This window comes from Podarcis tiliguerta (assembly GCF_965153285.1).
Source record: "Podarcis tiliguerta genome assembly, chromosome: 12".
In the NCBI taxonomy this organism is placed as follows: Eukaryota; Metazoa; Chordata; class Lepidosauria; order Squamata; family Lacertidae; genus Podarcis; species Podarcis tiliguerta.
In genome coordinates this window covers 47,729,233-47,756,685 of record NC_139545.1, presented here as the reverse complement: position 1 = coordinate 47,756,685, position 27,453 = coordinate 47,729,233, and the positions used below count along the sequence as shown (strand labels likewise).

Sequence of the window (27,453 nt, the reverse complement as noted above, 5' to 3'; positions counted from 1 at the left end):
AGGCTTTGGGGCAGCGACCTGAGCGGTCCTCATTTGCCCTCTGGACCCAATCCACACAACCACTCAAGAAGAAAGCACAAGGGAAACAGAGGAGGCTGCTCCTTCTCCTCACTCGTGGTCTCACTCGCACACATGGAGAGGGTTGATGTACAGGCAGTGACAGCAGCAGGGCCAAGAGGCTCTGTGGGGAACCTCAGGCTTCCCCACCAACAATTGGCAGTGGCTCCCATAAGGTCCCAACAATGCCTACTCCTGATTCCAAACCTACACCTAAAACCACTTTAAAAACAGGTAGTGGGGCGTAAAAAGTACAGTTGTACCTCAGCTCCCGAACGCCTTGGGTGTCAAACATTCCGGCTCCTGAACTATTGAAAACCGGAAGTGTTCTGGTTTTTGAACATTCTTTTGGAAGCTGAACGACTGACGGGGCTTCCGCAGCTTCCGATTCCTGCAGCCAATCAGAAGCCGCACTTTGGAAGTCGAACGTTTCGGAAGTCCCCTTAGGTGCTTCTTCAGCACACTTGCAAACAGATCTCTGTTTCAGTCCCCACCATCAAAGCGTGTCAGACTAGGACCTGGGAGACTAAGGTTCAGCCATAAAGCTCACCAGAAGAACTTGGGCCAGTCACTGCCTCTCAGCCTCACATACCTCACAGGGTGGTTGTGGGGATTAACTGAGGAGATGTATGCCACCTTGGAGGTGGGATATAAACACAAGAAATAAATGATAAATAATAAATGTTAAAAGCATCTCAGGTAGTAGGGCCTTGGATGGAGCAGTGGTCTGCTTGCTGACTCCACATAAGGTGACTTCATCTGTTACTTCACATGTATTATACCTCTGGTTTAAGCTAGCAGGGACTTCAGAACAATACATTTCCATGCCTGAATTCCATTTTTAGGTAGGGGTTTCAGCAGATATGAGTCAAGAGATCTACATAACAGTTCAGCAGGTGATATTGAAGAACTGATGGAAAGCTCTCAGTCCATCAGCTTCATCAGCCATTCTTCTCTGGTTGGAACTTTGTCTTCTTTCCATCTCTGGGCCAGTAGTATTCTTGTTCCTGTCATTTCATACATAGTTTTTTCTGCTCTTTCGAAATCTCTGTACCTAAAATACCTAACAAAAAAAGCCTCTGGTTTCCCCCCAAAATTGTTATTTTAAACATTTATATATATCATTATATATCATTTCCCAGAATGCTTTGAGGCCTGCAGGTATAGGGGCAGTATACAAATGTAATAAAATAAAATAAAATAAATAAAGGCGCTATACAGTGCCTGATTTTTTAAAACCCTATATACAATTGTGAAATAATACACAACAATGAACAATGCAGTTCATGTCAATTTAATTCCATTCCATTCCAGCCAGCCATTCCAGCACACTGACTAAAAACAGGGGTCAACCTAAGAAAAGCAGGATGAGGCCTGGCCTATGTGTTCTCACAGCAGCCAACCAGAAGCCCACAGATCCTCCTGCAGTTTCCAGCACCTTGTATTCAGACCTTGGGGACAGAGCATAGCCATCCCAGCTAGTAGCCATTGATAGCCTTGACTTCATCATCATCATTACTTATCTGGGATAATATTATTCATCTCATGATCATTATTATTATTATATTACATTATTATTATTACCATTTTAATAGGTATTTAAAGAAATACAAAACCCAAGAACCATTAAACACCAATAATAACCTAGCATGGTACACCTAATGGTGCTTACTCTATCCGCTGACTTTACACACTGAGAAGACTAAGTGGCTGGTATAAAAAAGGTCTTGATAGGAGTCATTAACATAGTTAAAGGAAGGAGTCCACGTTCCTTGGAACACTTATTTAAAAAGCAGTCGGGAAAGGAACAAACAAACAGGTAGGACATCGCAAGATGACGAAGCCTCCTTTTCCCCAGGTAAAGAACGGCAGCTGCCTGCCTACACAAAGTCCCAGTTTTTAAAAAAGGGACTTTGGAGGATAGCAGAGTTGGGGAGCCCTACGAGATCCACGGCCAGCGAGTTACAGTTGGGCTGACCGGGATCGGACTCCGAGCCAGGCAGGTTCAGAAGTTGAGTGAAGGAGGGCAGAATTCAAGCCACCCGGCGGGGCCGTCGCGGGTTTGGGTTCCTGCCAATGAGAACGAGTCGGCGGCCACTTTCCCCCGAAGTCAGCCAGCGGGTCAGAGGCTTGAAGCCTAAATTCCACCGAAACGACCCAGAGCCCCCTCCTAAAACAGGAATGGGAGGCGAAAATGGGTAAGTTGGAGCGGGATGCGGGAAGGCGACTCCCGCGTTACTGCCGAGGCCAATGGCGAAGGCTCACTTCGGCGGGACAGAGGGCGTCAACTCGCAGCCGACCGCATTCCCACGACCAGCACCCTTTGGGGGTGTTTATGCGTGTCAGCGAGATCCTCATCCTTATCCCCGGCGCTGTTACTATTAGTATCAGGACACGGATCAGCTGGGGCGAAAGACAGAATGGGAAGAATGATGGGTTTCATATGCCAAGCATATATTCCTTGTTTCGGCCCTAGGGAACCCGGCAGCGGCAAGAAAGATTAATTCGGATTATTTCCCAGCTGCCCTGGAAAAAGCCCACCTACAGCGCCAACTCAATTAATAAATTCTGCGCATGCGCCACGCCGCTGCTCCGTCGAGATTTCAAACCGCCAGCCTTCCTCTGCGCGCATGCGTATTGCTGTACGGCTTTTTTTGTCAGCGAAACCGGCGGGGGCGGGATCGCCATTTCCTTGCGCACGCACCACAAGCCCTTTGCGTCACTGCCCAACGCCCACCAGCGGCCTTTTCCGCCCTACTTCCGAAACTGCGCAGGCTCGCGAGAAGTGGGTTGTTGTTTTTTTCCAGGCCTGTTTGCGGCGGCTTAACCAACGAGCGGCGCGCGGCCTCAAGGAGGGAGCTGGTCCTCCAGTATCCCAGAGTGCAACGCGGTGTCAGTGGCGTCGTTCGCTCCCCCCGCCGCCACCCGCTCCCGTCGTCTTTCCCTCAGCCGCCGGCCGCCATGTTGTGCTAGCTTGCTTCGAGCTCCTCGGCGGCGGGCGCTCAACCACCCACCCACCTCCCTCCCTCACAGCGCGGCGGGGCCGAGAGAAGCAGGAGGGGCGCGGGGGTCCTCGCAGGGGCCCGACGCCATGGCAGCTGCCTTGGGAGGAGGAGGGGACGGAGGAGCAGGTACGGGGGGGGGGGAGAATTCTCCGCCCGCGAAGGCCGAGGGGGCGCGGCCGGCTCGGGATACAAACGGCGGGGCCCAGTTGCGGGGCGGGGAGGCGGTTGGGGGGAGCGTGCGAGTGGGGAGGGGGCTTCTGATCTCGAAGGGCGGGTGGCACAGGCGTCCCTGTCAGCCCCGTCGTTTGCTCGGAAGGAAGTCCTACTGTTTTCCATAGGGTTTAACCCCGCCCCCTCAATGTTTTTCGCGCGGGGGGTGTTATTTAGTAAAGCCTGTAGGAAGCAAAAGCGGATCGTGGGTTTTAAACTGGCGGTCGTGGGATGATCCTCTATCTATTGATACAGTGACAGGAAATAGCTAGAGGGCCCCGTGGGTTTTGCCTGTGCTGGTGGGGTTGCTTCATCAGATTACGTCGAGAGGGGGAGAGAGATTGGTCAGAGGCGGGCAGGGTTGGTTCTTGGGTATCGGGGAACTGGCAGACGGGGGAGTAGTTATTTGGGGGGGAGTGACAAGCGGTACGATGCTCTTATGAAAGGGACGCTTGATGCTGGAGCTGCCCGGGGAGTTGCCAACTGCCTTCATCAGGGAGGTGAGCCGTCAGATGTTCGTTGGACTCCCAGCTCCCATCAGTCCCAGGCAGTGTGGCCAGCAGCCAGCTGTGATTGATGGGAGTTCAAGGCTTCTCACTTCTGATGAAGAGTGGGCCACCAGAAGTCAATGCTGAAAGACACTTATGTGGGTCTGAGGATGAATTATGGGTGTGTTTCTATAGCTAGGAAAGCAGGAGAGACCAATCTGATTTGTAAGACTGTTCCTTGAAATAGGGGAGAGTCTCATGTCACAAGTGTGGACTGCACTGGATTTAATACCAACTCTGGAAACACAGTATTTGAACAAGTGGGGAGTAAGGACTAAATGATCTGATTTTATTCAGATTGGTTTGCTTCTCTCTTTAATACTTTTTTACATATTGTTGCACTCCACCCCAATCTGTGTGGTGCGAGATTTGAGGGGTTCCAGACACTTACCCGGGGCTTGTTTTCCTCTGAATGAGGAACAGCAGAGACTGTGATGTCTTTAGGATATATGGTTTATTTACACATATCTACAACCTGAGTTGGCAATGGAGGGCCTTGTTTCTCCCATAGGCACAACTTTGGATTCATAGAGAAATCAAACATCTCTGAGTCTTTCTCCAGCTTGCTGCATTGCTTCTAACTCACATCACTCAACTCTCCACTCTGGCCTTTTGCCTTTCTAACTAACACTCAACTGCAGAACTGTTCCCTTAGCTGGCCTGGCTATTCCAGCAATTGAATTTGTGCTGGATCCAGGAATTAAAAGGAAGGCTCAGTCATGTTAGTGCTATCAGTGTTTCTTTCAATACTGCTGTGTTAGCATGGTTCAGTAGGGAAAAAAGTCTTTTAGTACTATGTTCTCTCTTCTTTGCTAGGTGAATTTAATTTTGTTTGGGGTAACCCATCTGTAGGTTAGAAACTTTTTTGAACATTTTAATCGGTTTTGTTTTTTGTTCCCATCATAAGAATGTATAGTTACTTTACCTGAAACCATCCTACAGTCCCTCAGAGTTTTTTCAAGTTGCTTGAGAGCAACTGAAGCAATGACAGTTAAAAGGTCTTGAAGTAGTATTAGAGAAGAGATAGTGCCAAACTGACCTGAGGAAATATTGAATTCCAATTGAGTGTCTTGGTATTACACTATTAGATTTTATTTGGAAGCTCAAATATTATTTTTGCAAAATTTTGTTTGGATTTAAATTATGAATTGTGATTGCAGTTTAATATCATTACTTTGTCTGGAACCTTAAGATTTGTCAGAGTACTCCCTGAATGCTGCTGTCAGATATATCATGTACATTACTCATTTCTGCAAAAAGTATGCTGCAGTTCTAACTGATGGTTCTGAATGCCACCTTAACACTTACTAAGCTTTAGCAAGTAAGCACACAACTGAAACATTTACTGTGGAACTTCTAACATTCTTGTGTTACATAATCTTCTTTGGATTGGAAAATTGTTTTATATTCCAACCCCCACTGTTCATTGTTAGCATTCCTAGAGACTTTTTACTCTCTAAACCAGTATTTCTTAACCTTTTTTTCTCTGGGCCACACTTTCAGAATAAAAATTTGCTTGCACTGCACCATTTTTTAAATTTATAACAAGAAGAAGCAACTCCTAGCAGTGCTTGATTTATAAAATAGAACACAACAACTTTATAGTATGAACATGGGACATGCAGAAATTATAAAACAATGCAGCTACATAAGAAAATCATTCCCAAAAAGTAATTATAAACCAGGTAATCTCATTTATGTTAGGTCTAATTCGAGACAAACAAACTCTCATCTCCTCATCAACACAAATAAACCTTTCTCTTTTCTGACCTTCATATTTATAAGAGCTGAAAATCTCTGTTCATAACAATATGTTGTGGAGAATATGTTGTCTTCTACAATATGTTGTAGAAGAATAGCCAATACTATTCTCAGAACTCTGTTCAATTGGCGATTTTGGATCACAGGATTGTCCTCAATATCACTTGATGCTCTTGCTCTCATTTTGAAAAGATGCCCCATGCTTTGCAAATAAAAAAAATACTTTGATACTATATACTGCACTGAAATGTTTAAATATTCCTTAGATTTTACTTGAATCTTCCCAACACACTTGCCATCCTCTCCTGCCACACCAGTGTGACACCCCACACCCTTTGAGAACCACCTCTCTTAACAGAACTAATTGCCTGGCAGACACTGGTTACCTAAGCCACATTTTGCACAAGGGGGCCTAGATTCATTTCTGGATGAAGGTATTACTTTGACTGCTTTCTTCACAGTTATATGAACAATTGTCAGGTAGCCTTTCTTTTTCTTTTCTTTTTTTAATCTTGAAATTAATGAGATCTTCAGCTGATATAAGAAAGTCTGAATGTAAACTTGCAGGGTGGCCTACCATTTGTCTTTTCAGCTCTTGCCTCAATGGCTTATTAAACCTGGCTGGGTCCAAGGGGGTTGAATTGGAGGGTGCAGTGTGTGGCAAATACTCATTGTGGGAGAGGGAAGTGCCATCTGTGCTCAATGAGGACTTCCTTGGGCACTGAAGTTCCTAACAAATCTTATAGTCACCAATATCCTCTTTTGGCAAGGGGAGGGGGCAAGGTCCTTGAGAAAGTGGTAGTGACCTAACTACAAGCATACCTTGAATGAAGTGGATTATTTAGATCCACCTTAATCTGGTTTAAGGCTACTGAGTTTGTAGTAATTGATTACTGTTGTTTGGGAGAGGAATGCAGGGAGTACAGCCTTACACATTTTTCAGTTTGGTGACTTTTGATACTGTTGATCATAGTATTTATCATTCTAGTGGGGCTTCATGGATTGAGGTTGGGAGGCACTATTTTGCAATAGTTCTGTTCCAGAGGTTATTCCCAGAAAGTAGCATTGTGGAACTACCATTCAGCACCATGAGATATGACCTGCGGTATCCTGTAGGTTTAGTCTGGTCTCTGATGCTGTTCAACATCTAAATGAAGCTGTTGCAAGCTGTCATCAGGAGATTTTGAATGAAGTGTCATTAGTATGTTGATGACACCCAGCTCTGTCTGTCTGTCTCTTGCCTCTGAATCAGAAGAAGCAGTTGCCTGAAGGTGGCATTGGGCTGAATGTGTGCCAGCACATTGACATTGAATCCAGACAAGATGGAGGTGTTGTGTGTTCCAGGTTCTTGGGTTTAGAAAATGAAAGATCTGCCAGCTCTGGGTTGGGTTGCACTTGCCCTGAAAGTGGGAGGGGGGGCTACTGCTGGACCCAGTGTGATCATTTGAAGCCTAGGTAGTGAAGAGTATCTAGGTTTGTCAGCCATGCCTCATCCTTGATGGAGAATACCTAGAAACAGTAGTACATGGTTTTGTAGACCTCTGTATTGGATTGTTGTAATGTGCTCTGTGTTTGGCTGACCTTGAACACGTGTTAGTTGACACTTCTGCAGAAAGTGGCATCCAGGGTGCTAACTGGCCAGGCGCATATTGTGCCACTCCTAAAAGAACTTCACTGGTTACCCGTTTGCTTCTGAGCTCTAATCAAGTGGTTGTTGCTGAAGTAGAAAGTCCTGAACGACTTGAAATATCTATTCACAGTCATCTCCAGCACCTTCATTTTACCTGGATTAAGTTTAAGCTCGCTCACCTCCAACCAACCCAGTAGAGTTTCCAGACAGGTGTTCAGAGTTCAACAGCCTCCTTGAAATGAGCAGACAGAAAAATGAGTCATAGCTGAGTGTCCTCTTCATATTGATGACTCATCAATCCTAACCTTGATGTGGCTTCTCCCAACAGTTTCATGTAGATGTTGAAACACATGGGGGAATTGTACTCCTAAGAGTCATGTCAAATGAATTGTGAGTAATAACAAGATCCATACTTATAGTAGGCACATTTAGCTTGTCAAAAGGTACATTTGTTTGTTTTATAAACTTAGATCCTTGCCTTAATACTAGGACCCTGGGGTGGGTTACAACAAAAAATACAATAAACCATCTGCAATGAAAGACATTAAGATTAGCTATATAACAGAACATTTAATAGTTGTTGTTTTTTTCAGTCTCAGCTTCATTCTGCATTAATAAGTCTGATGAAAGAGGCAGGTTTTCAGCTGGTGTCTAAAACTAGACATTGGTACCAGTTGAATTTTCAGAGGGTGTGTGGTTATTGAGAAGTTTTTTTCAGTGGAACAGCCACAAGGAGGAGTAATGGCTCTCACAGTGTCAGTACCTGAGTAGTAATGATGGCTTTTGTGTATTGAAGAGGATGTCACATGACTTTTTGTACAGAGGTAACATTTCAGGGCAGGAAAGCTTTCTGAAATCCATATTCTTGTTTGCAGAAAAAAAGAATAGGCTTTCTGTCAATTTCCTGCATATGCATGGAATGTCTTTCACAGCAGGAAGGAGTTACTGAAAACTAGGAATTGGTGGAGTTTTAATGTTAAACCTCTGTTTTAAAAATATCAGGTTTTTCTGTTAATGTCCATGGCAGCTTAATAGAAATCTTAAATGCAAAAATCAGCTGAGACATGTACCACTTCAGACAAGCACAGAAAATAGTCATTCTGATCCCTTGCTTTACAATATGCCCTTTAGTCTTGTTATTAATAAGTGGCAAACTTAATTTGGTTTTCTATTGTGCATGTTAACCTATGGAACTTGCTGTCATAGGGTGCTGTGGTTTTTACCATTGTAACGTAAAATAGCTTACATTTATTTAAGATGATTCTCAGTGGAGCACCCAAGTCCCAATTGATAAAAGCAACATAATAACAGGCAATCAAAAGATCAAAGAAAGCAGAAAGCAGTGGCAGTGAACAGCATCAATAACATAATGGAATTGAGAAGATTAATGGTATTACTGGCAAACTAGAAGGATCCCTTTCAGTTTAACAAGTCTAGTATATTTTTCAGTTCTTCTCATAGAAGAACAAGTATAAGAGCAATTGGCAAGTTCTAAGGAGAGAAAATGTCAGCACTGCTGTTTTATGATCTGTGATTTTCTTTCTGTATTCTTGTGCAAATCACTAAATGTCTTCTGCTTGCAGATGATGACTTTGATCAGTTCGATAAGCCTGGTGCAGAAAGATCTTGGAGGAGGAGAACTGGAGATGAAGACTGGGACAGGTAAGCCCTTTAAAAAATGTTTTTCATTATATGGTATTCCATTTTATTTTGAGTTTGTATTTTGTATCCTGCTTTTTTAAAGTGCAAATTCATACACTAATGAAGTTATCTGCCTGCTGTGTTTGTGTCATATGCTCAGTTGTGGATAATGTACACCTGTCGTGAAGAGCTTAGTCTGGAGACATGAACAAGTCTAGTATAATGAAGAACATTGCATAAAATGTTGGCAGGGTAAGGCTTGCTCTTGCAGTTGGCTTCATAACTAAATGTAGTTTAGTTAAGAAGAGAATTCCATGGGAAAAAAATATTTTTTGCTTTAAAGCATAACATGTTTTATCTTGGATACAAACAGGTTCCTAAAAATCCTCTTAAACATTTTTTAATATCTAAATTGACTTTTGCTATTTTTCCTATTAATGCTAGTGGCAAATATTAGAGACTTCAAACCCAGGACTACCTTCTGTTGTGATGCAAGCAAAGGGTTGTGCTGCATTGGCTTACAGCAGCATCTTATGCAAGGCAAGTTGTAGAGAACTGCATTGTTGGTGCCCTTAGATCTTAAGGCAAACTGAATGCAACAGCTCCTAGCAGTATTGAGTGGCTAACACATTATCATTCCTGTAGATCTCAAAACAGGTTACATATTTATTTTTTGTTAATGTTTTTGTGGTGCCCTTAAATATAAACATTTACAAACTTACCAAAGTACGATTAAAATAAATAATAGAACAGTAAAACACAGTACTAAAAAACAGGTAACGGCATTAAACAACAACATTAAAAAAAGCAGTAAGAGTTAAATAAAACTTGTGGGAAAATTAAAAAAAGTCTTTGCTGATGCTGAAAAGACACCAGGATCGGTACCAGGCAAATCTGCCAGGGAAGAATGTTCCACAAGCAGAGTACCGTCACAGTGAGAGCCCTGTCCACCAAAGCAGCAACTGCAACTACTACTGCCACTCCGGCACTATTTCAGATCTTCATAGTATAGGAAGAGGTGTAGGGTTACAGATGGTGGCTGTAGCTAGGGAAGAGTCTCTGAAAATGCTATCATTGTGTACAGTTAGGTTCAAGTGGCCTATAATAGTTGTGCCCTACACTCTTTTGGTACTCTGTACTACTTTGAGATAGTTCCAGGGTGCCAGCAATGGTGATTCCTGCTGCTTTAGTCAGCAGCCAGGACATGAGTGCAGCAGGGCATTATTTCTTTGCAGCACAGCATAGGATCAGGCCCCCGTGGTGTAATATTTGCACACAATCCCTTTTTCTTCCAAATGTTTCGCACTGTGAACACCACTAGAATGGCAGCTTGCTTTTATATCTGGTTACTACTACTTCATAGCTGAATTCTTTCTTGCCACTTGGAAAGGATATTGGTGTCCCCATCCCAGTTAGCACCTGCTTTTCAATAGAGCAAATGCTTCCACTTCTTTGTGGGGTGGAAACAGAGGAGATGTGGAGAAAGAAAGTTGCTGGTAATCTTTGATAAGAGGAAGGAATAGGAATTGTAGGTTACTCAAACTGTTGCTTTTTTCAGCTCGAATAGTTGATTTCTCTTAGATATGTGTTCTCTTCAGAAATTGTATAGGTGAACTTTCACTTTCTTTCTAATGCAGTATCTTTAGGGTGGTTTTGATGAATGGCCTCCTGACCTATTGTCCTGAACAGCAATGAGCATTTCTCCCCATGCATGTTTAATTTCAGGAGAAAAACATTAGGAGACTGGTGTTCTGTCAGTGGTAAGAGTTCTAGCCTGAGTGGATGTGTGTGCTAGTTCAGGGTTGCAAGGTCATGCACTGCTAGTGCCAGTTCAGGATCCAGTCAACAAAGCCAGGTCAAGGAGAGACTGGATTCCAGTTGGGCAAGGTTTAGTAATCTTGAGGTCGGATGCCAGTGAGCATGACCAAGTAAGATCAGGCAAAGAAAGCAGAGGTTGCAGTCCTAAAACAGCAGTTACAGCAAGTAGCACCCTGGAGAGCTCCAAACAGAGTCTAGATAACTAAGACAAGACAGGCTTTAATGTTGCTCCAACATATGGCAAAACCAGACTGAGCTATCGGGGAGAAGGCGTGATAATATCTTGGTGACCACAAACTTGAGCCAAAAGAACCCCTAGCAATGTTGATAATGTGTTGGAATTACATTATATGATGGCAGTCTTCCTTTGTGACACTCCTTTCCCCAGTAAGTTCGCTGCCTCTTTCCATGAGAGGTTTATGCTGTGGTAAGTAGCTTTTCTTGAAAGGAGTTAAATCAAGCACTAACTATGGTTTTGAGACTGCTAATCTTTCTTTAAAATTAGATACATCAAAATGTGTTTTGCATTTGTTCTATTTAATTTGCTGTTCTTCAGTACTGTTAAGAGTCAGTGGGCAAAAATGATCTGGAGGATTCAATATTAAATAACGTGGTAAAATGGAAACCATAAGTTCTTTTAGAATCATCATGAAACACTATGTAACTATTTGTCTCTAGCCTTTAAGTCACCTAAATAATAATAAATTTAATTGTTTGTTTATTTAAAGTATTTTTATCTCACTATTCAGACGAAAGGCTCCCATAACAGCAGAGTTTTTATTTTGGTGGTTTCCTAAAAAAAACTGTTTTTGAAATATGGCAACCCTGAAATTGCTTCCTCATTTCTATAACTTTGACTGTTTTATGAATTACTACAATAGCTTTTAGAATCCTTGCTTCAGAAAGCTGATTGTAAGACTGTGAATGATTTTTTCTTCCAGTGAATTAGACGATGACTTGCTAGGAGAAGATTTGCTGGCTGGCAAAAAGGTAAATAAGTAAGCTGTATGCATAAATATGTAAAAAAGACATTAACTTCTTTGGTTCTGCCAGTTTTCTGTTTTTGTAGAGTGTATTGGAGCAGCTCTGACAGTAACCTGATTGTGTTTATCTTCAAGCATGTGCTTGTATATGGCAGCCTGAAAAGAGTTCAACAAAGCCAGGTTTCCCAGCCGGTGCTATTTCTTTCATGTATGGAATGATTGGCAGTTTCTCCTGCTTGCTTCACAAAGTGGTGTGAGGGCAGTTATGAACATAAATGTACTGTACACAGAAGCTACTGCTAGAAGGACCTGTTATAAGGCCAAAGGTTGGTTATATAGAGCAGATGCATTGAAGGGAAACTTGAAGTATGCAATATTCTTGTTTAATAATGACATATAGCTCTTTTTAAACTCTCACCTGAATATTTAGCAGGAGCTTGTATACCAAGTATCAATGATCTTGCCAGGCAAGTGCAAAAAAATAGATATTTGAATACAGAATTGAAAACCATCAGATTTGCAGCATTCAGCTTTTCTGGCCCTTATAGCAGTGCCTGGAAACAGGCAATCAGTTCATATATCAACAGAAGTGACCAGAGGAGAAATGACCACTGGGAGGAGCACAGAGAGAATAAACTCCGTGGTGCACCTGTAGCAGCAAAACTGGACACCTTCATCTGCCCCACTTGCAATAAAGCGTGTCTCTCCAAGGGTTTTACTTTACCCCTGCACTCTTCCATTGTCTCCTGAGACAGATGGATGCCAAAATGTTGCTAGCGCTTTGTGAAATTATGGAGATCAGAGGAGGGCTGAGAAAATTTCCCAGAGGTTTGGAGGTGGAAAGCTTGCTAGGCTCCTTTTAATAGCTGTTTTCCCATTTCTGCGGGTTGGCAAAAGTAAAATGAGCATATTGATATTATTTTACGCATAGTCGTGAATTCAGCAATTTGTGTTTTCTTTGCACTGTAAAATACCAGTGTTCTCCAAAGTATGCATTGCTATACTTGATGTAGCTATTAGTCCTGTTTGATGTTAAACATGGATGCCTTTCTTTGAGACAAGATCTGTGTATGTATCTGTGTCCATTATAAACAAGGTTCTGTGGTTGCTGTGGCAAGTGGACCCCAGCCTGTAATGCATTATAGCCACCTTTCCAGCTTTGGAGTTGTCTAGGCACACAAACCAGCAAGTTACCTCTTTCTAGCTCCAAACCCTAGAGTGGAGTAGGGGATTGTGTTTGATCTCATACAGAGCTGCAGTGCAAGGTCAACAAAGGAAGGGTTATTGTGGTTTGGCTACTAGAATAGCAAAAAATTGTGGGCCACAAAGCATAAACACTTGTGGCAAGTACCCACTCTCTTACTGACTTTGAGTCATGACTTGAATATCATTGACTTCAGTGGGTCCAGCTAACTTGGGTTTGGTCTAACCTATTGTTTAGTACAATCTAGCCCAGGCATAGGCAAACTCGGCCCTCCAGATGTTTGGGACTACAATTCCCATCATACCTGACCACTGATCCTGTTAGCTAGGGATGAAGGGAGTTGTAGTCCCAAAACATCTGGAGGGCCAAGTTTGCCTATGCCTGATCTAGCCTCTTGTTACTTGTGATGCGGTTTGTTTATACTGCTTCTTAAACCTATCATGTGGTGGTTTCCCTATCATTTTCCTTGCAGCGTTTTTAAACAAAGCAAACAGTAGTAGATCTGTTGTCTCACTTCATCCCTGTTGCATTTTTGTTAATCTTCTACTTAACAATCAAGCTATTTCTTTTTTCAAAGAATTTTTTTAGCCTGCTTTTAAAATTGTCTTTTTTGGGTTAATATAAAATTGCATATGTTGTCCTTTAAAACAAGTTGTACTAATATGCCTCTTTTTTGGTTACTTGACCTGCTTTCTGTTGGATGGAAACAAATGTTGACAACACAATTAGCAAATTGGAAGGTGTTCAGAGCATCATAGCAGCTTATCCAACCTTTAGCAATTTTGCTGCTGTTCTCTGAACTCCTTCCAATTTCCACACACTTTCTGTCTCTAGATCTTTCCCAGTTAGCCTTTCAACCAGGCCTTAGCTGATTTATATCCTATCCTTTTAAGTGTGTTGCAGGTGTGTGTTTTCTTGTTTTTCTTGTTTTTATTATGTATTTTATGGTTTTATTTTGTATTTATACACTGTGAACTGCCCTGAGATCTTTGAATTAAGGGCAGTACACAAATTTTATAAATAAGCACATAAAATAACAAAAATAACCTTTAGAATAGCAGCCTTTAGATGTTGAGTAAGAGAGAGCTGAATATATATACATTTGTTAAATCCTAAGTGCTTCACCACCACACCTGCCCAATAAAACCCACTTTATTGTCCCAAGGTCACATCTTTTAAATATTCTGTCATGTAGCATGCTGCTGTGAGAGGAGTTTTTCTGTAAGTTCAGCAGTAATTGTTGGCCTTTTTCCAGTTTTGTTTGGTGTTTAGTTTTCATGGCACAGTTTCTGGTCTCTTGTCTTGCCAATAGAACCTTCTAGCCAGCAGTGTTGCCACAAACTTTGGCACTACAAACTCCTATTGGTCAAGAGATCAAGTTAGAAACCCTAATATGTGATTGTGCAAAAACCAGATTCTTTTTATCTTCCCTTTGTGTGGCCTCTTGTTCATTTCCATTCCACTACTCTATAAATATTTATATTTATAACAGACACTGGTATGTTTTTCATAGGCAGTAGACATTCTTCAAATGTAAGCTCTGATTCTGAGGAGTCTTGTAAGATCTCACGGTTACCACTTTCAAACCACTTTATTATTTATACCAGCCTTCTTCCAAGGAGTTTAGGGTGGCATACACAAGTCTCTCCCTTCTGTCCTAACCTTCCTTAACAAATTGTTGTAAAGCTTAGAGATAGTGATTGGCCCAAAGATGCCTTTTGAGTTCAGTAAGCCTACATCTTATGCACATACCTTGTGCACATACAGCTTTATGTGCTTGGTAATATAATAATAATAATAATAATAATAATAATAATAATAGAAAAGACGGGTGGAAATGGGGTGGACGTAGAGGAAAAACTGCTTTGACAATCCCTCCCACCATTGCACCTGATGTGTTTTGATTATACACAATTTTGGCTTTAGGCCCAATCCCTGGCACATAACCCCACGTAAGTTGTCGTCTTACTGTATTGAGACTGAGCTGAGATTTAAACTTTGAATTCTCTGATTTAAATCAAACACTCTTGCCATTGCACCACACTGATTTTTTATTACATTGTCTAGCCCTAATATTGGAAAATGTGCTTTCCTTCTTCAAGGTCAGGCTGTTGCTGTGAGTTTTGAAATTGCTTGTGAATGTTGATTTTTTTAATACGAATTTTCATCAGTTTTTTATGCAGCCCATTTAAATACAAAGTTTTCTACTATTTTCTTCTAATCCAATGGTCTTCAACTGGTGGGTTGAAGCAGCCTGATTGAAGGTGGGTCGCAACAGGAGCGCTACCACCATGCATGTATATGGTAAAAGATGTTTGGGTTAAAAGTGGGCTTTGAGTCTGAAAATATTGAAGATATCTAATCAATTGGTTCATGGGCTGTTCAGAGTAAAGCCGTAGAACAGTGTTAATCATGAAAGAATGCTGCTTAACTGATAATTCCCTTGTTAAAGGTTCACTGCTGAGAGAGCAGCCTTCTTTGCTGTGTTCTTAAATGTTACATATTGGGTTATCTCAAGGGCAATTCTTTAAATTTAAAATTTAGACGCAGTCAGATATGTCAGATGAAGAACTGAATGATGATCTTCTACAGAGTGACAACGAAGAGGACCAACATTTCAGGTTTGTCTCTTACTACTTCGCCCCAGTAATGTAATTGGGTTTCTAGATCAGTGCCTTGAATGAGTCTTACCGAAATAGGGTTGTACACGTGTTTCACACTGTGAAGAGAAGATAAGTTACTTTTTACATTGGAAGAGTATGACTAGAAATTCACATTTGAGACTAAGTTGAAGAAAATATAGCCGCTATATAGAGCCTGTTTTCTCAGATGCATTCAGCAGTGCTATTCTGATTTTAAAAGTTGGTTTCCATTTTGGAAGCCAACAGGAGTTTATTTTTAACGAGACATTCCAATTGAATAATTGGTTAAATTTTAGGCCTGCAATACATAATTGTCTAAAAATATTTAAAAATAAAAATATTTTATCAGCTAAAAAGTAGTTGTGTGGATTTGTCTGAAATTTTTATATTTTCTTACATGAATTATAATAACAGGGTAATTTGCATTTGAAATTTTTCAGTCTGCCTTGACAGTTTTTCTAAATTCCCAGAGTGACAGTTAGCATGTTTATTTTACTTGTGTTTAGTGAACAAAGCTGAAAATGTTGAAATTGCCAAGCTTATCTAATATCACATATGCAGTTGTCATTCATTTATTGTTACTAATGAATGTATGAAACATTTTTTCCTGTAAAACAATAAAGCACTGGAAAAAATTCCATCCCACATCACTGCAATGTTCTGTAGCAGTGAATACTTCTGAAAACCTCAGATGGCAAGCCCCATATTTCCTTGTGTAGGTAACAAGGCCTCTCCTTAGGTGATACCTGTGGTAACGTGCATAATTTTAAACACCTAGAGAGATATCCAATGAAGTCTGAGTAATCATAGAGTAGACCCACTGAAAATAATGAACTTACGTCCATTGATTTCATTGGGTCTATTCTGAGTCTGGCTAACAGTGGATATTATACATTATATGATTGTTGCCTAAGAAAGGTTGTTTTTATTCATACACAAACCTAACAATTTGACTGGATTACAGTTAATCTGTAGAGTTAACTGGTCAACTAGGTTTTCTTTTAATTGGATGGAAATCCTAATAATTTGCATTGGTGCACAACTTCAACATTCAGTCCCATACTCTCTTCTGCATTAATTTGTTCATCTCTATTTCTAGTTTTTTGAAAGATAGGCAAGAAAACTAGAGGATTGTTACTTCTGGATAGTTAAGGGCATTTTAAGGTGGGGGAGGTCCTATAGTTGGCTAAATTCTGGCTTTTACTGCAGAATTCGTTGGTTAACTTCTTCTGAATCCTCAAATTCTGACATTTTGAGGACACATTTAAAATAGAACTTTTACAGACGATGCAAATTCCAATTCAAAGTCTATTCAGACAGCCCTACCCATTTAAAAGCATTATTTCATTGTAAGAAATAAAAGTGAATGAAAGTCCAAATTGATGTCTGGCAGCATTAATGTAGCTCAGGCTGATGAGTAGTGAGTGTTGTGATAGTGTACGGTAGTCTGGGAATTAACATGAACTGCAGCTTGCTTGGCTACCTTGTACTTCTTGTCAGCCTAACCTGTTAGACCATCTGGTTGGTTTGATCCCTCTGGTCAAATAGCCTGCAGCTGATGATAAGCTGTGGTATAAGTATGCATATTATGAGTTTGTGGCATAGAGTCAAGTCGATGTGTGAGCTATGCACTTTGCTATTGAATGCAGGGGCTCTGTGATCTATGTGCATCCTGTACAGAATGCACATGCACACAACCAGCTGTCATACTGTGGTTAATGTATTGATTTTTCATCTTTCCTTTTTTTTACTCTTATCATAGTACTCAAGGTGTCACTGTTAGTCTTAATGCTACATCTGAAGTAGCTACATCCTTTGAACTCTCGGAGCATGCCAATGATCAGTCTGTTGAGCAAGATTCAGAATATGAACAAGGGGAGGATGAACTGGGCTATGACAAATCAGAAGTGCCTGAAGAGTATTCTGGGGAATACACAGAAGAAGGGCAGTATGAAGGCCAAGAGGCTGAGCTGACAGAAGACCAAATAGAATATGGGGAAGATCAGGGAGAAGAAGAGATTTATAATGATGGAGTGCTAGATCTCGAAATCAATGAACCTCTAGATGATTTTACAGTGAGTTTCTTTCTATTGTATTATCTGAGATAACATTGCTCCACATGCCTAGGTTTTTAGACTGATTTGAAATCTGTTTACCTCCCTAGGGATGTGGGGAAAATTAGACCTATTATCACTGTCTGCCAGTTTCTTTATCTAGGCTGTGACAAAGTTTGTGTTGACAGCTTGTTTGGCTGTAGGTAATGCTCCTTTGTCATTCTGGAAGGCAGTTGAGAATCATGACCTTGAGGATTGTATCCTTAAGGAAAAAACAGCTTTGTGTGGTGGGGAGACAGTGCCAATTGTTAGAAGTACTTAATGCAAAAGCTTTTATCCAGGCTTTAGACACGATCTGATAAAGTCCTTCGAAGGTGAAAAGATTATTGACCTGCTAAAGACATCTTTAAGGTGCTAATATTCCAAAGTGATTGATGTCCTGCTTGCTCCTTTCCACCCCTCCTCTTTTTTTTTTGTAACTGAGAGCTGTCTAAAGCTGAATAAAGAGGTTGGAGGTTACTTCACCAAATGTCATATGCATAATTGTTTCAGTTTAAGTTGCTGAAGTGGTTGCCCAACTTGAGTTGAAAATAATATAACTATCTGTTTGTCCAAAATATTGTGTACGAAAAAATTATAAAAAGCAACGGATTCATTGATATTTTAAACTTGCTTCATTTATTTCTTGTAAAGCATGTCAAAAAGTGTTGTGCAAGGTGGTACATCATCTAGTAGTTGGAAGTTACTAGAAATTACTCCGTGGGCATATGTTATGATATTAAAGGGAAAGAAGTATACTTCTTGGCAAAACTGTTGGATTATAGTGGTGCTGCACTGCTTATGAATGGATTAGAGCCTTCTCTAAAATTGGAAAAGAAAAACATCTTAAGGAATTGGTGCTATTTACTCTTAATTTAGTTCATAGTGTTTCATAGCTACAGTGGTTATAGTAACCCTAATTTACTGTGTTGAAACCATCCTTTTGTGTTGAAATAATCAGGGCTGGTGGCACCTGTGGCCCTTCAGCCGAGCCAGAATGGGATGATGGAGTTTGTAGTCCAATCTGGAGAGTCATAGGTTTCCCATTCATAGTTTATACTCTCCTAAACTAGTTGTTTGTGCAAGAGATGTTAGTACCTACGACATGGATTGAACTTAGAGCATGCTATTTGGGGCCATTACCAAACAAAGGTTCCCAATCTCTTCCCTCACCCTTCCCTTTAACTAACATGCTCAAATTCCCTCTTCCCTTCCTTATTCAGCCTTAATCACATCTAAGTGTTACATTAAAATCATGGTTAACATTATTTGGTTTTCCTTGTAACCAGCTTTAAATTCTGGTTAAGAAGGAACCTTAGTTAAGACTGGCTCTGACAGAACAGTCAGTTGTGACCAAGAGACCCAGGCAGCTTCAGATGGAATTTGTGTCCTCCCAAAGCTTCCTCCCACAAGCAGAAGCATTTTAAGATTAAAACATTTTCATCATGCAATTATTTCAGGATGAAGATTATATACAGTCCTACAGTGAGCAGCAAGCAATTGAACAGCAAGAATATGTAGCTGAAGAAGAATTGGAGGAGGTTGCTGACACCCAGACACCTCCAAATGAGTCGGAAGAGGTACTTTTGAAGAAGTGAAATCCTAAAGGCAAAATACTGTTTAGCACAAGGGATTGAAAAGTATTTCGAGAATTGTCAGTGGTTTTGTCTGGTTTGCGTCTGTTCTTGGCAGTCCTCATGCGAATCTTTTTTGGAAAAGATAGGAGGAGAAGCTGTTCAATGATTCTTTGTTAGCCTTGCCTTTTGAAACATGTTCTTTTGTCTAAGCTACGAGCGGCTCTATTTGTCAGGATGGCCAACATTTCTAAGCTACAGACAGCAGTTGCCATTATCATTGAGGGCCTCGGGACATGTACACAGTGCGCCTAGAATTCTCAGCTCCTCCTCATCCGCTACTCCCACTGTTACCTGTTTCTCCTCTTCTGGCAGATCTCACAGCTACTTGTAGTTCTGCACGTGACCACTCACTGGCCAGCCCCGCTGTCTCTTCTCATATATGAGTTTCCTTAGCTTGTACGTTAACATTATCTTTAGGAGTGTAGGCAGTTAGCTGTGGTATGGGTTTGTGGCAGTAGGCCAGGGTAGAGGAGGGCAAGGATGAAACCCACACCTCTCCCCTGCAGACAAGACCTGGAGATTTGAGTAGTTTATGCTTTTTCTCTTCATTATTCTCTTATTAACACCTGAAGCGATTTTGAAACATGAACTAGTATGCTCTTGGCCAAAAATAAACCTGTTTGGCATCACTTTGTAATTAAATAAGCCTAATTACAAGTAGGGCTGCACAACTGATAAGTTGTACATGGTGATAACAACTCTTGATTTGTGTTTACTTTTTCCTCTTTCGGTGGAACTGACTCATCTCTCTAGAGCCACTTATGTACAATGGTAATTTAATTTTCTTCAGGCTCTCAAAACATTGGAGGGAATTATCTGCATTGAACAGACATCACTGGCCATCTGCTTGTAAAGAGGTTTAAATTTAAACTAGTGGTTCCTATTTCAGTTGAAATATTGACAAAGCAAGATTTTAGTTAGCCAGTCTTCTAAAGAGTTGTCATTAGAAAGTTCTCTTTTCCTGACCTATCTTATCCACTTCAGAGTTGGAGGGGCCATGGAGGCAAGGGGTTATGAAGCCTTAAGCAAGGCCAAACCTTTAATAAAAATGCCATATACTATATGCCACAAGAATTCTGACACTTGACACTTCAAGAACTTTGGATGAACAGACATCTTGCCAGCAGATGGAGACAAGAAATTCAGAGTGACTTAGGGCAGCCGTCCATGAGAAGACCAATTATTACCTGAGCAATAAGTTCATTTTTGTTTGACGCATTTTATTTTTCCCCCTCTTCTGCAAGAGACTAGCTGCCACTCTTAGCTTTCTCCGCCAGTATTTGAGTCAGGGGATTATATTATCCTTTTGGATTTAAGGTTCTTCATCCTAGTTCTCAGTTTCTTTTAAACTAGGAAGTTGGAGCTTTAGCTAGATGGTTTGACAGGCAGTTAACTTTTTTCTTCATGATCTTAAATAAAGGCTCATCACCCAAGTTAGTGTTTTCCTCAGAACCCACTGGCTCACTTGGCATTTAAAGCCCATGGTGAGTTGTATTTTCTTAAGTGTGTTTAAAGCATTTCCTGTATCACAAAATGCACACGCTCTACTTGCGTTACAATGGTAGAGAATAGAATTGCAAGGGCTTGAAAAATGCTTAGAAAGTAAAGTGACTGAACTTAAAGTGCTGAGGCATTTGGATGAGTCCAAATAATAGAATAATACAGCATTTGAATATGCCACTGTTTTTTATCATTTTTGATTCATTTCAACTCCATATGGTGAATGAATGTACTGCGTATGTAATAAGCACCTCCTCCCTTCCTTCATGTTTCTTGTTCTGCTGTGCTAGCCACCCCAAGTTTGTATACAGTGCATATATATGCCTCCCTCCATTTCTTTCAGTGGGCTAAACAGCTCCAGGGCTCCATCCTTTCTGAATTTTCGAGTCCCAAGATCTAAAAGTTTTTTCGCCTGTAATATTAGTTTTCCTTTATCATTTTTGAGCATGTGGCAAAACCTGTCCAATAAGGCGTTGGATATTGGCTTGAATTTCCTAACTGTACACATGAAGTTGTATTTTTCATAACCTACAGTTGCTTTCCTCATGGCTACATTGTACTGATGGCTTTAATGTACCTTGTGATAAGCATAGCCACCTTGCTCCCCCTCCTCCTTTGTCATGCTTCCTGATGAGACTATATTAGTGTGTGAAAGTGGCTGTTCATTTGTGGGTGCTAGCCCTTACACCTAATACTAAACATCTTCCCCTTTTGTTTTTTTCTGGTCTAGAAATATTCTAGGGTCAGGAACAGAATAAGCAAACCTTGGCATGTTTTGTACGAACCAAACTAGCTTAAAGCAAACTAGTTAGTTATACACACTGTCTTCATAAGTTGGCTTCCTTTTAAATTGACCAGAGTTGGGTTTTTAAGTAGCAATCTGTGGGCTCATATGACAGAACAAGTAAAGTTTATGTGAAAGGGAAATTGGAACATGTGGGAGGAGGAAGCATGTGAGTCTCAGACTTTGCTCGGGTTAATGTCAAACACTTAACACTAAATCATGATTTAGTGCTATGTGCAAAGATAACCACTGTAAAGTAACTTCGCTCTACCATTTTGAAAACCTGCCCGACTATTAATTTACACTTATCCTCCTGTTCTAATAGGCAGTTATTGAAAACCTAGAGCTTCAAGAAGAAACCAAAGAAGAGTCTGATGAAGAAGAGGAAGATGATGAAGAATCTGGTCGATTACGTTTCAAAACTGAACGGAAAGAAGGAACAATCATTAGACTTTCGGATGTAACGAGAGAGCGAAGAAACATTCCAGAAACTTTGGGTAAGATTTTTGGTTAGTGGTCATGGCACTAGAATTTAGGTGCTTTTAATTAAACAAACTAACACATTATTTGTACAGTTTAGTATGAATCTGTAAGCATTACTCTAAAGTGACCAAAGAGAAACACAAACCAAAGTGTTTGGTAAGTTGGTCTGTAATAGAGTTTTAGTGGCAAGCAACAAAAAATATTTCCCCTACCATTTCAATTTTGTGTTGCCTTTTAAAAAAATGCACAATGGGCCTGTTTAATTCTAATGCCAATTTAGACTTGTATGAATGAGCCTGCATGAGCCTTGAGCCATAAGGATATCAGAAGATAAGGCTTCTAGTTTTTGAGTAGGCACGGTTCCCTATTATGCCCAAACTTATGGCTAAATGAACTGCAGTTCCCCCCAAGTTTGGCCACAATGGGTAACTATAGTCAGTTTAAAAGTGAGGTTCATGCAGTCTTGTTCATGTAACAGTAGCCAATAGCTGCACATTGAGGCTCAATTCTGTGTATGTAACTCTGAAATTCAAGTTTGGACATTAGGTGAAAGCACACGTCAGCTGTCGTAAATCCATTACTAATTTTGCAGAATTAATTTATTCTGTTTATTGGCTGTGTAATTCTGCCCCAGAGTTTGATAGCAGAGCAGCTGGAGTTTTCTTTTTATTTCCTCTATTCCCTCCCCACTTTAAACTACTTTACTTTTAGGAGGAGGTTGTGATTTCATAAAGGTTGGAACATATTGCATTAATTCAGAACCTATTTTTAAAAATCCAGATTCTTCTGGAGCAAATAACTGATATTTCCAATTTCAAAAGCCCTTCTATTATCATAGATTATAAAAGTGATATGTTCAAAGAATCATAGAGTTGGAAGGGACCCCAAGGGTCATCTAGTCCAACCCCCTGCAATGAAGAAATCCTGCCCACAGCAGTTCCTGGGTAGGCTCTAACCACCAACCTTCTGATTAACAGCCAGATGCACTGGCCCTTTGCACCAAAGGCTCCCATTATCTGCCATTTTTACACAATCTATTTTAAGTCTGCATGGCAGTCATGCTTATTATTAACATTATTAACATGGCACAAGGTAGGAAGGCCTAAATTATAAAAATAAAAACTAATAGGAAACAATACTGCAAGCAGTGTAATTCTTTTTGGAATATGCTGTTCATTCCTTGGTATTGATTGGATGACTGTCGTAATGGTGACTGAGACTGTTACTGTGTCCAATAAACAAAGTTGTTAAAAGGAAAATACTTTTTAAATGTCCAGGAACAGTGAATATCTGTCTGATGGGTCTCACGTCAGTTTTACATAAGTAAAAGAATATACTTTTGGTGACGTCTAGATGTGTCTCTCATTCCCAATTTGGGAACAAACGTGTTATCTCTAGGGTGACACGCAATGTCTGCTCGGCATGGGATCAGGTCTTTCCACCAACACACACTTTTTTAGAAGGTTTGGCTGATTAAAGATGGTTCTGAAAGAACTCTCACATTTATGCTGTCACCATAGTGAGGTGGAAGCGGCAGGATTGCTGCTGAATTATTTACAGTCTCAGTGTGCCATCTTGCAAAAGTACATGCAAACAAGTCTGCTTTTGAAATGTTCTCAGCTTCAGAATCAATACAAAGGCCTTGTGTAGTTTGAGAACAGAACATGCTGGTTGATCCCATGATGCGACAACCTCAGGAGTGTGTTTTCTGTTGCCTATCTCAAGGACTGCTTCTCCCCAAATGAACCAACCCAGACCGTGTGATCATCATCTGAGGCCGTCCTTGTGTGCAAGAGGTCTGGAGATTGGCCTTTCCTTTCCATTTGTGGAATGCTGTCACTGGGGAGGCTTACCTGGCGCCACCATTACGTATTTTTAGGCGCCAGGAAAAAAATGTTTCTTTGCAAATCAGGCCTTCGGCTGATTAACTGTTCTGTGGCCTTTTAAATGTGTTTGTCAGAGGGGGGTTATTGGTTTGTTTTTGTTGGATTATGTATTTATTTTTTCATGTTGTGAACTGCCCTGTGATCTTCAGGTGAAGGGCGGTATACAAATTCAATAAATCATAATAATAGATGTACCCATTTAAGGTGCATCACTGTCTCAGGTCTCTTACGAAAGTAACATAGGCATTTAAACAGTGATTGATAGGAGGGAGACCTGCAAATGGCAGCCTCCAGGAAGGAGCTCTATAGTTCACATATTCATGTCAACAGTTGTATGCATTAGTACTGCCCCCTGTATTTCTGTATTTGTACTTACTATATTTGTTGTTGTTGTTTAGTCGTTCAGTCGTGTCCGACTCTTCGTGACCCCATGGACCAGAGCACGCCAGGCACTTCTGTCTTCACTATATTTTTTGTGTTTTTATATTGTAAACCACACTACGGTCTTTGGGTGAAAGACAGTATAAAAATAATAATAAATAAATAAATACTATATTTAGTATTTAGTATATTTAGTATTTATTTATTTATTATTATTTTTATACTGTCTTTCACCCAAAGACCATAGTGTGGTTTACAATATAAAAACACAAAAATACATACCATAATAACAAACAAAACCAATACTCTGCTCCCATTTAAATAAAAATATTTAAGGTGGGATAAAGTAGTGTGCTTTTGAGGAAAGGAAATGTGCACTCACCAGGTCTCAATTAGAGGAGTTTGGTACATGAAACAGGAATCATTGCAGATATGGTAGCCAGGGCTTGAAATTTCAGGTTCATAGGTGTAACAATACAGATTTAGAGACCAGTGTTGCATTGGGCTGAATAACTTCAGGTTTCTAGGTTATGAACCATATGGAATTATCTGGTCTTGATTTATCAAACAGTTTGATAAATTTGATTTCTCCTCTTTCCCAGGCTAAACATGCCCAACTTCCTCAACCATTCCTCATCAGGCTTGGTTTCCAAACCATTGATCATCTTGGTTGCCCTCCTCTGCACACACCCCAGATTTAATATCTTTCTTAAATTGTGGCACCCAGAACTGGACTCAGTACCTCAGGTGTGGTCTGACCAAGGGAGAATAGAGTGGAACTGACACTATATTTCTATTGAAGCAGCCTAGAATAGTATTAGCTTTTTTTTGCTGCTGCATCACACTGTTGATTCATTTTAAGGTTATGGTCCACTCAGACCCTTAAACGCTTTTCACATATTCTACTGGTATGCCAGGTGCAGCTATTTCTTCAGATGCCTCCCACTTTTCTTTCTTGTTGGAATTGTTGTCTGCATTTGTGCCTTCCATATTTTACCTTTAAGAAAATTCCATCCACATTGGACTCCCTTCTCTTTTAGTATTTCTGCCCATGGGATCTCACCTAGTAGTTCCTTAAGCTTTTTGAAATCGGCCTTCTTAAAGTCCAGAGTGGGTGTCTGACTACACTCAGCTTCCTCTTGCCTTTGTTTCCTGAAACCCAAGATGACATAAGCACTTCCTCCCAATAATAAAAGATGGAAAAGCATACAGCCCATCAAAAGGCAGAGTTTGAGTTGAACTGAAAGAACCAGGATATAGACTGAAAACTGAAACTTGCGGAGTGTTTCAACGTGGTTTGCCTCCCTGAGGTTTGTACCACACCTTAAAAGGTCTTTTTCCTAGTAGAAGTCTGACTTTTTGGTGTCTGTCTAAAACCAGCACCTTTAGTTAATCTCAGAAACAGGTAGGTGGATAATGTAGATAAAAATATCATTTTTCTGATTGTGGAAATAGATATGTGTGTGTATGTGTTATCGTGCTGCTATCTAGGCAGAATTCAGCTGGAAAAGGACGTTATTGCGATATTTACTAAGCAGAAATCAGTTGTGCCTAGAAACATCCACAATTGCAGAAGCCCTTTCACTTTCTGTCCTCTAATCTGAAAAGTAGTTGAGAGAGTAGTAAATGCTTCTTACCTGTGTGGGGCCTGCTTAGAAGGATTATTTAGTATACATAGAAATATATATAGTCATTTAATTGATGTATATTCACATTCATATTGGTGCTGACCTTTAAAGCCCTAAACGGCCTTGGTCCTGTATACCTGAAGGAGCGTCTCCACCCCCATCGTTCTACCCGGACACTGAGGTCCAGCACCGAGGGCCTTCTGGCAGTTCCCTCACTGCGAGAAGCCAAGTTACAGGGAACCAGGCAGAGGGCCTTCTCGGTAGTGGCGCCCTCCCTGTGGAACGCCCTCCCACCAGATGTCAAAGAGAACAACAACTACCAGACTTTTAGAAGACATCTGAAGGCAGCCCTATTTAGGGAAGCTTTTAATGCTTGGTGTATTGGAGTATTTTAATATGTATATTTTTTTGGAAGCCGCCCAGAGTGGCTGGAGAAGCCCAGCCAGATGGGCGGGGTACAAATAATAAATTATTATTATAATTATATGGTCCAGTAAACTATAGCATAAAAATGTTATAGCTAATAAAAATGAAAAGTTGAATGAAAAATGAAACAAACTGATTAGCAGTTTGCAAAGAGTTCTAAATGACATATTTTATACAAGTCTTTCAGTTAATTTTGTATCTTACACCCAAGTTTTTCTTTGAAAAGTCATTGTCAGCTGGAACCGTTAAAAGATCTGCAATAATTGATGTCTATTAGGGATCAACCTAATAGGACTAAAAAATGTAGTAGAACTGGCGTAATAAATATTACTTTCCTTTCAGTACTGATTGCTCTTAATAGGAATTACGGGTATAGAAATGAAACTTGGTTGTATAGCTACATTTCTTTACTTTAAAATCTAGACATAAGTTGAAAAAACACTTAAAAGAGAAATTAATATTTCAGTGGAAATTACAAACGTAATTTCCATCCTGTCACTTTTTGGTGACCTTTCGTGACAGCTTGTCTCTATTGGAGGGAAGCATTCTTACTTGCTGATTAAAGATGTCGTTTCAAACCATTTTATTACCAAGGATAGCAAAATTAATCTTGACATTTGGAGGCACTAGAAAAATAATTGCTGATTCACTGCATTAGGTGTATGTGAAAGAATTCTACAGTTAAGATTGGGTGTCTGCTGGCAAAAATATGTTAAACATTTTCCCTCATGAATGGAGCAGAGGCATCTCCTAAGTGTTGCTTTTGCAAATGAAAAGGGAAATCTCCTGGCTTGAAAGAGTTTTCAGGGGGGTAGATCATACTGTATTGCATATAAAATAGTGTTTTGGGAACTATGGCCCAAAGAGTGCATGGGGGGGGGGTGTGTGTTACTGATCCTGCCCCCTCCTAGTAGTGGCTACTTGCAACACTGCTATGGAGTGTTCCCTGATCCTTGGATTTTTAAAAAAGTCTTAACGCTAGAATTTGTGGACATCCAATGAAACTGTATATTGGAAGGTTCAGGACCGACAAAAGAAAGTACTTCATACAGTACACAGCTCTGGAATTCACTCCCCCAAGAAGTAGTGGTGCCCATCAACTTGGATAGCTTTAAAAGAGGATTAGACTAATTCGT

The 27,453-nt window shown here is 40.5% G+C and overlaps 1 protein-coding gene across 4 annotated transcripts in view; it reads left to right on the top strand.

Annotated features, from left to right (window-relative positions):
* The first annotated feature begins 1,740 nt into the window (after positions 1 to 1,740).
* Positions 1,741 to 27,453, top strand: part of RBM33 (RNA binding motif protein 33) — a 97,539-nt gene continuing 71,826 nt past the window's right edge. For 3 of the 4 annotated variants that reach the window (XM_083406114.1, XM_083406115.1, XM_083406117.1), the window contains exons 1-7: positions 2,804 to 3,188; positions 8,795 to 8,873; positions 11,612 to 11,660; positions 15,402 to 15,478; positions 17,262 to 17,574; positions 19,053 to 19,172; positions 21,839 to 22,010. In XM_083406114.1, coding sequence (XP_083262240.1) covers positions 3,149 to 3,188; positions 8,795 to 8,873; positions 11,612 to 11,660; positions 15,402 to 15,478; positions 17,262 to 17,574; positions 19,053 to 19,172; positions 21,839 to 22,010 — 850 coding nt within the window. In that variant the 5' untranslated portion in view covers positions 2,804 to 3,148. Of the gene's footprint in view, positions 2,256 to 2,803; positions 3,189 to 8,794; positions 8,874 to 11,611; positions 11,661 to 15,401; positions 15,479 to 17,261; positions 17,575 to 19,052; positions 19,173 to 21,838; positions 22,011 to 27,453 lie in introns of those variants that run through there. The other variant, XM_083406116.1, reaches the window with a different exon arrangement.